Raw genomic sequence first — 16,223 nt, forward strand, 5'->3', positions numbered from 1 at the left:
ATAGCGCATTTACTTATTTTATTTACACTGTTCCGAAGCCCTGAAATGAAGGCCACAAACCGACTCTCATAATGTACAATATCCCTGTGCTATTACCAATGCTTGAATATTCATGAGAGTTCTTTAAAACCAAGGCTATCATGGCCTCAAGCCACCTCCATTATAAAACCTCAATGGCTTCTCCTTCCTTTAAATGGGACTACCTGCTAGGCTTTAATGCGACAGTCATGGCTCCCAGCTCTCACTGGACAATACTGGCAGCTCCTCCATCACGATCCATAGAGGAGGTAATGTTTCACAGCTGAGAGATAAAGAAAGATGCCCCATAGTTTTGGCCTAGGCCTGGTCATTCAGGAAAGTTGGCATTTATTGTCATGAATCTTGCTCTGGAGGCAGCTCTGTAGAGGGGTCACTAGCTTGCACAGCCACAAAGTCATAAAATCTGATTTTAAACCTAACCCTAACGTTAACCACACTGCTAACCCTAATGCCTAGCCCTAACCTTAAATTAAGAACCAAAATAAATAAAACATTTCATGAATTTTTACAATATAGACAATTTTGACTTTGCAGCTGGCCCATCTAGCGGAAATCGCTCAGTTCTCCCTCCAGGGCAAGATTCATGACTAAGGTCAACCTGCGTCATTCAGGTCCAAGGATCAGCTTCTGTATGCATTGCCCATCATACCCTTTGGCTAGCAAGCTAGCTACAGGCCAGGATTTGATTAGAGATGCAGCACAGCACAATGTGCGCCAGTGAAGGCCCAGAGGTCTGACTGATGCCTAGTGAAAAGGTGGAGATGGATGTTCCGCCAGCGTTCTGCCTTTTGAACATGTGCCCTAATTGTGGATTAGATTGGATACCAGATCAGGGATGCTTCTGCTCTTGGCTCTTAGCCCTCTGCTCTCCACTGAAGCTGATTTCCAGTGTAGGTCTGCTACATCACGGTCATTCATTTTCAGCACAGATGAAGTGTGGACGCAACAAAAACCAATGATTTGATTTTCTGCTCCATAAACACTTTGCGACATAGAACCAGAGCTCTGCACAGTGAAGGAATTTGCTCTTTATGTAATTTGACTCAAAAAATGAGCTCCAGCCACCCAAGCCATAGACTGTTCTCTCTGCTTCCGCACGACAAGCGGTACTGGTGCATCAAGTCTGACACCAACAAGCACCTGAACAGCTTCTATCCCTAAACGATAAGACTGCTAACAAAATGGCTGAGTTGACCCTTTATTTTATTACATTTTTTTCACTGTCTCTATGCACACTCACAGGACTCTACACACTCACGCACACACACATAGACACACGCAAGCACGCACGCACACACACACACACACACACACACACACACACACACACACACACACACACACACACACACACACACACACACACACACACACACACACACACACACACACACACACACACACACACACACTACCTTATGTTATTTTTTTTAGCTCTACATTGATATTGATTACTGCATTGTTGGGTTTAGAGTTTGCAAGAAAGGCATTTCATTGTACTTGTGCACGTGACATGAAAACTTGAAACTTGAAACTGCAGCCTGAATGAGCCAGAGCTCAGTTTTGGGCCGACAGAGGACAGAACGCTCATGTAATTAATTTACTGTGCTGAGAGCAGTAGCCCCAGTGGTACCTGCAGCAGAAAACAAGGACCTGAGAATACTCTCATGGACATGCATGCCCTTGTTAAGAAGGATTAATGTCCAAGATATGACAAGGATTTTCTATTTTTTGAATAGCCTGTATTAATGTAACCCTTTTGCAGCTCCTCCAGCAGCTATAGTCCCATCCCATGTGACAACAAGTTACATGGTATTGCCTTATACACATAATAGTATCATGTGATGCAGTATTGCCCATAGAAATAGAATGACTTGGTCTTATAACTTGGTATGACATGTGGATGAGGGCTAACAGGAGTGGCTAGGGACACACTACTTTGTATTGTATGTTCTGTAAAGTTCATAGAGCGTTGATCCCCAGCACATATTATGAATGAAGCTTATTGATCATTAAATTAGGGTGACATTGCATACTCAACCATTGAAGTGGAAAGAACAGCGAGCGTGAAGCAAAAGCAAGTCTGTGAAGGGAATCATTGAATTGGTCATTGACCAAGACCAATTTCTACAGGGAAAATGTATTTGCTGCTTCATTACCCACCTATAGATAAACTTTGGCAAACAAACATACAGTATGTCACAATTAGACATGCTCACAGGTAGTAGTAAACAAAACATAAGCATTGCTTAGACAGGTTGAATTGAACTCAAAGTTTAGTTTGTCTTTGACTTATTATGGTTTGTCTTTGGTCTACCACAGAAAATTACAGTAGTTCCTTACTTTGAACTTGATATGAGTTAGTATCTTACTACAGTATATAATGTTGTCTGAACTCTACCTCTTGCAGAAGAGGAGTGGACTACAACCCGTCCAACACTCAAAGCCCCAGCAGCAAGGATCTCACGTGTGGGCTACAGAGAACATCCCTATGGTAGATATTGAAGGGGCTCCACATCTGTGACCTCCGACATAAGACAACCATATGATTGTTTAATTTCCTCCCAGAAATGTTAGATTTTTTTATAACATGGACTCTTTTTTTAGAACAATTAGTAGAGAAAACAAAAGAAAGACACTTGTGTTTCAATAAACATTGGAATGTTGTTCTTGGTTGTCAATGATTGTCTGTCCCTCGGAAAATAAAAGCATGAAGTTGTCACAGAACTTGATGCTTCTTGATAGCCCTTAGGGAACTTTGATTTCAGGATGAAAATGGGTTGCTACTATTGAGTAAAGTTAACATAGGTGATAACTTATTTTTTTCTATATTTGTTATGATGTTAGATTTTGATCTTGTAAAACTAATTAAACATTTTTCGTGTTGGGTTGAAAGCAATCAGCTATGTATGTAGCTTACTACAAGTGCTCTGTTCTGTGTTTAACTTGTATTTGTAAATAAAACATATATTAAAATAACATAAAGCACCATGTGTAAGCTTCTCTAAATAGGTGGCCATAAATTGGTAAATTTGTTTTGCCATAATTTGTTAATAAAGCTGAAACTTTTTGGTAAAACAGAAACATTTGAAGTACTTGTTTCTAGTACTAAATGCCTGCTTGGTTTCAGGTCATTGCTAAAATGTTTTTTGATACAGAAAGTCCAAAAAAAATGAATTTTCGAGACTTGTCTTCGTAGTTGTTGTGTAGATAACATGCAGTAACACGATAAAGAATCTTTTGTTAAATACTTTCAAAGTAAGAGCCAAATTGTTCCTTGAATCTTGGTTAGTAATTTTAAATGTATAACATGTTAATGGAAAGCAACTGTTTAGACTAATAAATGGATTTTTAAGCTATTCTCTAAGTTTGACCTTATTAAACACAAATTCTGATTGACTTGTTTGCACTAGCATGTCTCTGAGAATGATATGGCGATAAAAGAGGTAAGAAAGTCCCCCTATACTACCATAATATTGTCTAAATGCCTTCAACCTTTTCAACTTGGCTCGTATACAGTTCTCGACAAACAGTATGTGAATATTGTAGACATTCACACTCGTATGCCATCACTGAGTGAATGAATGGGATGGACTTAGATTGCTGTGTCTTTTATCAGCAACCCATCAGTGTCTCTGCTGTCTTTCTCTTTTCCATTTTTCTTATTCAACCTTAGAAAGCTGCTGTATTTCCAGTGCTTTTATATATGACCTCCGCTGATGGCCGTTTAGAGATCTGAATTGTGTTTTGTGACTAGTAGACATGAAGACTGAAGGCTTATTAAGACAGTAGATCTGATGACTAAACCTTAAGCAGGTAACCCTAATAATAACTCAAATTTTGCGTTTGCCAATTTATAAATGATTATAAAAAAGTTACTTACACTTAAAAAAGTAAACCTGTCCCTCCTAACCCCCAAATAAGAGGCACTCTAAAACTACTAATTCATGTTAACTAGAGACTTAAAAAATGACTCATCAAAATTAAGAAAATAACACAACAATCAATTAAAGACACTAAAACTAAAATTAATGTCTTACCAGCTAAACTTTAGCTATATAACCAGAACACAAAACAACCAAATAGTTTTTCTGAAATTAAATTGTCATATTCCTGTGGCTTTTGTCCTACCCTGAATTGGTTTACTTTTTTGACAGTAACATACTTTAGGCTTCTCATCCTGTGTAGAGTCCATAATGTTGCATTGCATGCAATCATGAAGTAGTTAAGATAATTGGTATTTTCCATAGTCTGACAATATTTTTCTTCATATTTGATACTATTTGAAATGGTTTGTCCAGTCTTAATCACATTGTTTTCCCCCAACAGGTGTAACATATTGTGTGAACTGTTCGATAAGGGGAGTGTGAGAGGTAAATTTATTAATTCCTCATCCATGAATTCATTTCTAAACTATCATTTAACTATTTATTATTTTGTATCGTCTTGCCTCAACCAATCACAATCAATATATCTCTTTTACTACACTATTTAATTTAGCCCCCCTCAGTTATGAATAACATACATTGTAATCTGGCAGTTTACCATGATAAAGAGCTTTGAAGTTGTTTGGCAAGCATCCTATTTCAGTCCCCACTTTGCCTGAGGGAAGCTGATAGATGTCTCTAGATTCAACAGTAAGACATAGAGCAGCCCTGAGAGACCTGAAACTTCTGTGTTGCCGCTCTGATTTTTTAAAAGGATAAATTCTACCATGATATTGAATTCTGGGTAGTGCTACTTCACCACAACAAAAGGAGAAAGCAATTAATATGTACATACATTTCCAATAGTGCAATGTAAGCGGTGCTGAATACTAAAGCTAGCTTGTTGTTCCTTGGAAGGGGACTGGTCCATCTGTCTATTATGTGAGGGGAAAGCAGATTGTGTCCGGGCTTGTTGTTATGTGCTCAATGCTTTGCAAGTATTTTCATCTTAATGTATTTCTTCAATGCATTGTGTACCTTTGGAATATACGCACTGCTCCACCCAGCACATAAAAAATTACATTAACATAAAAAACAAATGTACAGCTACCATGTTACTATACATATGCTTGCTTTTGAAATAGCAATGACACCTCAAAGACAATGTTCATTTTTTAGCAACACCATTTTATAATTTGAATAAACACATGGCATAGCATAGATATGTTACTGTAATACAGAAAATAATACTTAGAAATCACAGGAATGGCTTGCTGTTGGACATTTGCAGTTTATTTCGCTACATACTATAGAATTCCCTTGACAATGGAGAAAATTAACTGAGAAAATAATTTTCCTTTCTTTCAAATGTACAGAATAACCCTCCATAACAGCCTTTGTTTCAAATACAGCAAATAAAAGAACTGCATGTTGGAGTCTGTTAACACAATACAATTAATAATCTACTTAGCAGAACAACATAGCAGCAGATACATGGGGTTTGCTCGAAGGTAAAGTCTGTGCTGAAGGATGCAGTCTTGTTGGATAGAATATTCATATTAATTACACACATGAATGCCAGTCTTTTGGGAGTATCTTTGCTCTAATGGAATTGTGCCCTTCTACTGCAATGCTTATAACATATGGGTAATTAAAAGTTCAATTAAAAATTATGCAGCAGTATTAGCAAGGCACATCTAATGGTAAAGTAAAATAGTAATATCTAGTTAGAGAACACTTAATTAAGCATATTATTTGTGGAAGATCTACTGTATGAGGTTACTTGTTTGTGATAGCCTAACTGCTTCCCTATTTTTAACACAGGGTCCTTCATACTATATTAGACAACAAACATAAACAAACATTGATAGAGATGTAGGCATCTCTACCCTAAAATAGCTGGGATAGAGTTATTATCTATCCTAAAACAGCAGCATTCATATCGGTAAACTACTTTCTGTTTACCATTCATTTCCTCATTAGTGGCATCACTATCAACACATTTCCCTTAAAGGGGCAATCTGCAGTTGCTACATATTTTTTTTTACATTTTTGTACCCATTGATTCTCAAAGATTATAACTTATATATTAGCCTCATGAGCTTAGTTCCTCTGTCGTACCCCATCAGAACCCAAAATATAAGCTTGTTGTACTCCAATGTTAGTAAACAAACATGGTTAAACATGGTTAAAACATGGTTAAAACTATAATTTTGATATCATGGATGGTCAGTTTTTTACAGAAACAGTAGCCAGGTGTACTCTTTGTTATTGTTTCAACCGCTGATTGGCCCTTTAAATTATTAAATCAATCTCAATATGCCAGTGGATTTATTGGCATCTGGTGGCTCCAGATTACATTACACTCCTAACACTTTCCATACCTTTCTGGAGTACGATCCCATTATATGTCTTACCTGAAGTCATACAAATAACATTAAGTAGAAATGTGTTAATCTTAAATACCTTAAGGGCTGAGCTGGGATCTTTATTACAATCCAGATACACAGAGATGCAGTGATAATGGCCACTGGCCAGCTCAGATGCTTCCTGTCGTTAATGTCTTTCTGAAGCAGTGATGGCATAGTCGGCAGGCTGATCTTGATAAAGATGTGACATTAAATAGATAGCTAATTTACTTCTGAACTAGATATTAGATAAACCTCCTGCAAACCATCCTCGATGTATTGATTGCAAAAGCACTTGCCAATACTGGAGATCTCATTTGCAGAGCTGATTATAAAGATGTGACCCAGCTGGTGCTATGGCTTCAACTCTGAAAAACAGATCCTTCAATATGTAACATGTATTTGGTTGTATTACTTCAGGTGCTCTGCAGGTGTGAAGGATCATGAATAATTTACTCTTACATGGACTTTGTTAAAGCATGTTGCAGTAGCTTGGGGGCATACGCTTGGTGTAGGATCATATAGGGAATTACGTATTAAGTGATTAGATTACCTTAAATCCTCATACATCAGTTCTCATCATTATGGAATAAATTAAATGTAAGAAGATTAATTTTACCCTTTTGATTAGTAAACCCTTGGTCTCCATTCTCTCTACTATCTTTCAACACATGGATTTCAATTGAAATGTCAGTCCGTATTAATAAACAATGTAACAGGTAACAGACAGAGAGATTGATTGTCATCCATGGAATCAGATTACTAGACTCATACTATAGTTTACTAATGGCAACATTTAACCCTGAGTTGGACATTTAAAGTATACTACAGTACCACTCAAACGTTTGGACACACCTACTCATTCAAGGGTTTTTCTTTATTTTTACTATTTTCTACATTGTAGAATAATAGTGAAGACATCAAAACTATGAAATAACACATATGGAATCATGTAGTAACCAAATAAGTGTTAAACAAAATCTATTTAATATTTGAGATTCTTCAAAGTAGCCACCCTTTGCCTTGATGACAGCTGTGCACACTCTTGGCATTCTCTCAACCAGCTTCACCTAGAATGCTTTTACAACAGTCTTGTTGGAGTTTTCACATATGCTGAACACTTGTTGGCTGCTTTTCCTTCACTCTGCAGTCCAACTCATCCCAAACCATCTCAATTGGGTTGAGGTCTGGTGATTGTGGAGGCCAGGTCATCTGATGCAGCACTCCATCACTCTCCTTCTTGATCAAATAGCCCTTACACAGCCTGGAGGTGTGTTGGGTCATTGTCCTGTTGAAAAACAAATTATAGTCCCACTAAGCGCAAACCAGATAGGATGGTGTATCGCTGCAGAATGCTGTGGTTGCCATGCTGGTTAAGTGTGCCATGAATTCTAAATAAATCACAGACAACGTCATCAGCAAAGCACCTCCACACCATCCCACCTCTTCCTCCATGCTTCACGGTGGGAACCATACAGGCAGAGATCATCTGTTCACCTACTCTGCTTCTCACAAAGACACGGTGGTTGGAACACAAATTTGGACTCATCAGACCAAAGGACAAATTTCCACCGGTCTAATGTCCATTGCTCGTGTTTCTTGGGCAAAGCAAGTCACTTCTTCTTATTGGTGTCCTTTAGTAGTGGTTTCTTTGCAGCAATTCGACCATGAAGGCCTGATTCACGCAGTTTCCTCTGAACAGTTGATGTTGAGATGTGTTTGTTACTTGAATTCTGTGAAGCATTTATTTGGGCTGCAATTTCTGAGGCTGGTAACTCTACTGAACTTATCCTCTGCAGCAGAGGTAACTCTTCCTTTCCTGTGGCGGTCCTCATAAGAGCCAGTTTCATCATAGAGCTTGATGTTTTTTGTGACTTTACTTGAAGAAACGTTCAAATTCATGAAATCTTCCGCATTGACTAAGCATGTCTTAAAGTAATGATGGACTGTCGTTTCTCTTTGCTTATTTGAGCTGTTCTTGACACAATGTGGACATGGTCTTTTACCAAATATAAATATCTTCTGTATACCACCCCTACAACAAAACTGATTGGCTCAAACGCATTAAGAAGGAAAGGAATTCCACAAATGTACTTTTAACAAGGCACACCATTCCAGGTAACTACCGCATGAAGCTGGTTGAGAGAATGTCAAGAGTGTGCAAAGCTGTCATCAAGGCAATGGGTGGCTACTTTGAAGAATCTCAAATATAAAATATATTTTGATTTGTTGAACACTTTTTTGGTTACCACATGATTCCATATGTGTTATATCCAGTGGTGGAAAGAGTACCCAATTGTCATACTTGAGTAAAAGTTAAGATACCTTAATAGAAAATGACTCAAGTAAAAGTGAAAGTCACCCAGGAAAATACTACTTGAGTAAAAGTCTAAAAGTATTTGGTTTTAAATATACTTAAGTATCAAAATGAAATGTAATTTCTAAAATATACTTAAGTATCCATAGCAAAAGTAAAAGTATAAATCATTTCACATTCCTTATATTATGCTAACCAGACGGCACAATTTTCTTTTCTTTTTTAAATTTACGGATAGCCAGGGGCACACCCCAACTCTCAGACATCCTTTACAAACAAAAATGTGTGTTCAGTGAGTCCACCAGATCAGAGACAGTAGGGATGACCAGGGATGTTCTCTTGATAAGTGTCTGAATTGGACAATTTTCCTTAGGAATGTAGTGAAGTAAAAGTTGTCAAAAATATAAATAGTAAAGTAGAGTAGAGATACAACAAAAATATACTTAAGTAGTACTTTAAAGTATTTTTACTTAAGTACTTTACACCACTGGTTATTTCATAGTTTTGATGTCTTCACTATTATTCTACAATGTAGAAAATAGTACACATAAAGAGAAATCCTGGAATGAGTAGGAATGTCCTAACATTTGAGTGGTAGTGTATGTCTGTTCTCCCTGTAAACTGTGAACGTATTGATTCTAAAGTGGGATAGGACATACATGTTTGACCAGACAGGTACAGTACTGTACACAGGGCTTTGAGTCTGCTCAAATCAGTGTCACAGAGGTGGAAAGATTGCCATCTTGCAGTCACGCTTCTGGTAAAGCCTTGTCACAGCCAAACTTTGACAAACAATTTCCTGAGCATCTAATTTGTCTTCTCTGTGGAGTGTCATGGTAGTCAATGAAAGTGGCTACACATAGAACTGGTACAGAACCTGTTTAATGGATTACTTACAATTGCCTTTTTTCTGGCCAAGATAACGTGGTTGTGGGCCAACATGGCACAGAAAACACACTCTCTTCATTTAAACAGTCCATAAAGAAACATAACTCATTTAAACTGTGCTGTAAATGTCTAGCTGTAAGTTAAGAGCCAGCCTTTATTATCTGCAGTATGATGCTAAATTCATAAAAGATAGTTGTGATCCATCTCAGATTCCAGTAAAACAGATGTAAGATATCAAACTGTTTTGTATAGAAAATATCACACCTCATTGAGTGTTAAAAGGATTCTAGTTGAACAGCACGGTTCCAGAGAAGTATCTTGCTGATTCTGTAATTGAATTCAGGAGGATAACAACAGCACAATTAGCTGATGAGGAACTGTAGCAGCTCTCAAGGAAGAGGAGGGTGCCACTATGGTCCATTAATTGTGCCTTTGGTTGGCTACATTCATAAGTGAATACCGATTTTCTGGAGTCGCAGATCCAGTAGTCGATCTCAAATAGCTGCGTTTACAATAGCCTTGAGCACTGTATGTTTCCCACATTTCTTTAGGTACGTCCCTTCCTCCTCTCTCTATTTCCTTTTGTATTTCCATTTACATATTGTGTACTCTGTTTTCTTTCCTGTTCTAGGCTCTGAACTCTCAGTATGGAGCACACAGTAAACTCTTCCCAAGGGACTGTGGAGTGCCTTAACCTACCAGAAGAGCTGGGCACCACCATAAATTAGCTTTGTGCAAATGAGCATGGTAAGTATCTGGAATCTTTCTTGCACACCTGCTGTAAAATGAATGAATTTTGTCCTCAATATCTTTTTTTTTAAACTCTACAAAAACTATAGGGGTTGGGTTGACAAAGAAGGGGCACAGCCTTTTGTTAATTAACTCTATAAGCCATTCAGAGAGCAAGCCGGTGCTTATTTAAGTGGTAGCTCTCTGCTCTCCTCACGTGTGAGTTTGTGGGAAGCCATGAGGAAGAAGGGTTAAGTTGATCCATTGAAGATCTCTGAACCATAACTTCTATTTGTGCTGCAATCCAAAATGTGAAAACCATGTGAACTACAAAAGATCTTTACAACACAAATAAAATACTGTTTATTTCACAGCAGTTAGGTGTCTACAAGCAATTAGGGGTTGAATAGGTACATCGGAGGGCTCACTTCAATCCGTATCACAGAAGTTCAGCGCTATAGCAATTGAGCTGACATATGCAGCATATACCGCGAATGCAGTCTGAGAACGCGGGAACATTGCCTTTAAATTCATATTCAGGGTTCAGAAATTCATATTCAGCTTTCAGAAAAAGGCTACTGATTCATCTGTTTGGGGTTCTTTGTTGAATTTGAAAAGCTTTTGAAACCGTTACATTAAGCCTGAAGAGAGGGATTTAGTTCCTATTGTTCTATACTCTTGTAACATCAAAAGATTTGCTTAAGGACAACTGCTGAAGGACAATAGGCCTACTTTCAAAGGCTTTTGAATAATTCCCCAAAAAGTATTATTTTTCATGATTCATTATTTTCCATGAACAGCTGTCCTCCTCTTCGCCCTTGACTTTGAAAGCCATCTTCTTCTCCCTGTAGATGAGGCACTTGGCTCTCAGCAGGTGCATCCCGTTAGGAGGCCTCCAGACCAGATTTGCATGGCGGGCTGTTTATTTGCCGTTATGACTAGGACTGATTTCTGTTGCTGGGCTAAAAGACGTCTGCCAGTGCCATTCATTAAGCCTTTGCCAAAAACACTCTCAGATCCATTTTCATAACAAGCGTGTCGCCAGCTTGACACAAGCCAAGAGCTCAAATCCCCAAGCCTGCTTTGAATGTTGGTGTACATTTCTTAAAGTATGGTCCATTGTTCAGAACCTTCCCACATACAGATTACCAGTGAGTCATTACCAGAGCTGGATTCCCAAAGAGAATTGCATTGGTCATTGTTATGTTAGATGTGATGTAAGCAATTGTTAAAGACTGAAGTGCTTCAAGGCTTCTCAGATTACTATTTTTTTGTAGAAAAATGACAGCTGAGCAAAACTCTATTTCATTAATACTATGTCAAATGGACCCATGTTGAATAATTGTAACGTGGTCCTATGCATTTTGATTCACCAGAGCCCTATACTACATACATATGTAGTTTGAGGTGTTAACGAGGGAATTTTGATTAGACCAGGTACATTTCTATGGCAACAAATCCATCAGAACTAACCTGCTCCAGGACAGGTTAACTCAGGGTTAACTAATTTATCCTGAATGAAGTGTCTGAACCACGAGTCGAGGACCAATGAAATCAGATACCCTCCCTCTCGCAAAGATTGTGTCATCCCTTCATTTGAGGAAGACGCCTGATTAAATATTCTATTAATCAAGGTTTTTTTTGTGTGTAAAAAATTGTTATGTTAAAATACCTATCACATTATACATTTGGTAATGACAGCATTGGCTTTCCAAACAGTACGTTTTTCGCGTGATTGTATTTTGAAGTTTGCTAAATAAACCGACAGCTGCAAACAACCATAGACATATAATCCATAGATGGCAGTTCCCATTCAAGTCAAGACTGGCAGCCATTGCTAGCGTGGCCATGAGGTTAACAGTCAAAGCCAGGGTTAGAGATTCCAAAACCTTTCTATAGATTATATGTCTATGGCCACAATGCAACAAGCTGTTCCACAGATAGAAGAAGGAGTGATAGGTGCATTGATAAGCATGCCAAAGACTGAATTAACGATAAATTGTCAAATTAAGACGCCACTTCTAAAAGCCTATTTCACCATAGCCTGCTGAATTTGCAAGATAACTTTTCTTTAATTTTGATTTCGTCACAAATTAAAATGTGGAACTGACTCGCCCATAGATTGATGTTTCAGCATTGTCTCAATGAAGAGTTTGACGTTCGACTAGCCAAACATGACACAATGCACTTGGCTTGGCAGAGTAAACCTGGGTATTTGGGAAGGAATGAATATGCTTACAAGGCTTTCAATCCAATACTAACCATTGACAATAAAAGGAGTAACCCCATGTTCTTTTCTGCATGATTATGTTAAAAAGCAGTACAGTATATATACCATAGTAATACTGCAGATAACACTTATTTTATACAAATACTCATGAATGTTCTCCACTCTAGAAATCTAAATATTGGTATGCAGAGGGAGATTAGTTGGAGCAGATCTCGGTGTATTACCAGGGAAAAGATTCACTCACACAAGTTAATAAGCAACACAATTTGTTGAGTTTACAGCTGAGTGCCTTATCCATGCATGAAAAGATTTCATTTTCCATTATTGTTTGTTTTCCCTGATTATTTCACAGATAGAGAAAGACAACTAAATTACTGTTGTTGCACCTATTGGGGTGTACAGCCCCCCAGTCCTGCCAGTTCACAAATTAGCTTGGCATCTGGGTCGATTGCATGGCAAGGATGGTGTCTGCACAGCTCAGCACACAAGGAGGTTTTTTATCAATCACATTTATTTATAAAGCCTTTCTTACATCAGCTGATGTCACAAAGTACTGTACAGAAACCCAGTCTAAAACCCCAAACAGCAAGCAATGCAGGTCTAGAAGCACGGTGACTAGGAAAAACTCCCTAGAAAGGCCAAAACCTAGGAAGAAACCTAGAGAGGAACCAGGCTATGAGGGGTGGCCAGTCCTCTTCTGGCTGTGCCGGGTGGAGATTATAACAGAACATGGCCAAGATGTTCAAATGTTCATAAATGACCAGCATGGTCAAATAATAATAATCACAGTAGTTGTCGAGGGAGCAGCAAGTCAGCACCTCAGGAGTAAATGTCAATTGGCTTTTCATAGCCGATCATTAAGAGTATCTCTACTGCTCCTGCTGTCTCTAGAGAGTTGAAAACAGCAGGTCTGGGACAGGTAGCACGTCCTGTGAACAGGTCAGGGTTCCATAGCCGCAGGCAGAACAGTTGAAACTGGAGCAGCAGCACGGCCAGGTGGACTGGGGACAGCAAGGAGTCATCATGCCAGGTAGTCCTGAGGCATGGTCCTAGGGCTCAGGTCCTCCGAGAGAGAGAAAGAAAGAGAGAATTAGAGAGAGCATACTTAAATTCACACAGGACACCGTATAAGACAGGAGAAGTACTCCAGATATAACAAACTGACCCTAGCCCCCCGACACATAAACTACTGCAGCATAAATACTGCAGGCTGAGACAGAAGGGGTCAGGAGACACTGTGCCCCCATCCGATGATACCCCCGGACAGGGCCAAACAGGAAGGATATAACCCCACCCACTTTGCCAAAGCACAGCCCCCACACCACTAGACGGATATCTTCAACCACCAACTTACCATCCTGAGACAAGGCCGAGTATAGCCCACAAAGATCTCCGCCACGGCACAACCCAAGGGGGGGCGCCAACCCAGACAGGAAGATCACGTCAGTGACTCAACCCACTCAAGTGACGCACCCCTCCTAGGGACGGCATGAAAGAGCACTAGTAAGCCAGTGACTCCGCCCATGTAATTGGGTTAGAGGCAGAGAATCCCAGTGGAGAGAGGGGAACCGGCCAGGCAGAGACAGCAAGGGCGGTTCGTTGGTCCAGAGCCTTTCCGTTCACCTTCACACTCCTGGGCCAGACTACACTCAATCATATGACCCACTGAAGAGATGAGTCTTCAGTAAAGACTTAAAAGTTGGAGAGTCTGCCTCTCTCACATGGGTAGGCAGACCATTCTATAAAAATGGAGCTCTATAGGAGAAAGCCCTGCCTCCAGCTGTTTGCTTAGAAATTCTAGGTACAATTAGGAGGCCTGCGTCTTGTGACCGTAGCATATGTGTAGGTATGTATGGAAGGACCAAATCGGAAAGATAGGTAGGAGCAAGCCCATGTAATGCTTTGTAGGTTAGCAGTAAAACCTTGAAATCAGCCCTTGCCTTAACAGGAAGCCAGTGTAGGGAGGCTAGCACTGGAGTAATATGATCAAATTTTTTGGTTCTAGTCAGGATTCTAGCAGCCGTATTTAGCACTAACTGAAGTTTATTTAGTGCTTTATCCGGGTAGCCGGAAAGTAGAGCATTGCCGTAGTCTAACCTAGAAGTAACAAAAGCATGGATTCATTTTTTTGCATCATTTTTGGACAGAAAGTTTCTGATTTTTGAAATGTTACGTAGATGGAAAAAAGCTGTCCTTGAAACAGTCTTGATATGTTCGTCAAACGAGAGATCAGGGTCCAGAGTAACACCGAGGTCCTTCACAGTTTTATTTGAGACGACTTTACGGCTTCACCATGTTTCATTGAAATGTACAGCTGTGTCATCCGCATAGCAGTAAAAGTTAACATTATGTTTTCGAATGACATCCCCAAGAGGTAAAATATATAGTGAAAACAATAGTGGTCCTTAAACGGAACCTTGAGGAACACCGAAATGTACAGTTGATTTGTCAGAGGACAAACCATTCACAGAGACAAACTGATATCTTTCCGACAGATAAGATCTAAACCAGGCCAGAACTCAAACTTTGTCTCTTGCCTGTTTTTTCAGATATGCAGATGGTTCTGTGGATGTGTAGCATCTTCTCTGTCCAAGTCAACCTGGCCAGGTGAATGCATAGACTATATAATGCATGTAGTCTGTTTGATCACTATGATTAAGTTAGTCATATCATACTTGCATGTTGTGCTTCCATACAACCTTCAATGAATTACATGCTTATATAGTAGATTTGATTGGATTTGCATTTGATACAATACGGCTTTTGTTAACGCTGAAAAGTTTAGCAGAACTTATACTCTTCCCTTGAAGCAAAATAAGAGGTTTTCCCAGTTCACCTGGGTTTCACCATAATAATCATACTGTAGTTGCACCAGTATCACCTCTCCCACCTTTTCCATCCCAGAGAGCAGATCATTACTACAGACATGATGTGTTACCTAGGGGAAAGCACAGCCCCACTGCCCCAAAGCCCCTCACCCACAGGCTGACTGCACCCATGATGTCAAACCCACATTGACAGAGAGTAGCCAGGGGTTGTAGAGAGATACGGTCAAAAGGAATATGGTAGTGACTGCAGGCGTATCAGCCATGATGCTCGACAGATACCTTTAAAGCTAACAGTGCGGAAGCACACTATCTTGTTGAAACAAACAAAGGATAATAGTGTCATCTGTCATGTATTGTATATACTGTAGACTGTATTGTATATACTGAATCCATTCAAAAAGAAGTGATGAGTCTTTATTTGTATGTCCTATTTATACATTTCAGTTATTTTCTCTGTTTCTAAAGCATTCTGTATAATTTTATTTTCTCCACAAAAGCCCCCCAAAATGTATTACAGGCATGCAGAACTAGATTTTTACTTAACTGTAGTTCGACCTCAGATGTCTGTGACGTTTCTTTCTTTCTATTTCCCCTCACTTCAGGCAGTGAAGTATACATGCTGTTTGTGTATTAAGTCTTTCCTCTGCTTTGATTCTACTGTGTCTGAACAAGGAAACAGACGGGACAAAGGACAAACAGGAAATGTGTTTTGCTTTCACTCAAATGCTGAGGTTTGTAAGTAAACTATGCAGTTGAAAGTGTCCTGTGCCATTTTTCAATTTTAAGACATCAACACAAAAGGTCAAACGTTATAATGCAGCTAATTTGCTAATGTATTTACATTAAAATCCCTTTTAA

The 16,223-nt window shown here is 39.1% G+C and overlaps 1 protein-coding gene across 2 annotated transcripts in view; it reads left to right on the top strand.

The window, feature by feature from the left end:
- LOC120045690 (KH domain-containing, RNA-binding, signal transduction-associated protein 2-like) overlaps positions 1-2,544 on the top strand; it is a 124,500-nt gene extending 121,956 nt beyond the window's left edge. For both annotated transcript variants that reach the window (XM_038990632.1, XM_038990633.1), the window contains exons 9-10: positions 763-770; positions 2,455-2,544. In XM_038990632.1, coding sequence (XP_038846560.1) covers positions 763-770; positions 2,455-2,544 — 98 coding nt within the window. The remainder of the gene's footprint in view (positions 1-762; positions 771-2,454) is intronic.
- The last annotated feature ends 13,679 nt before the right edge of the window (positions 2,545-16,223 follow it).

This window comes from Salvelinus namaycush, chromosome 4 (genome assembly GCF_016432855.1).
Source record: "Salvelinus namaycush isolate Seneca chromosome 4, SaNama_1.0, whole genome shotgun sequence".
NCBI classification, from domain to species: domain Eukaryota; kingdom Metazoa; phylum Chordata; class Actinopteri; order Salmoniformes; family Salmonidae; genus Salvelinus; species Salvelinus namaycush.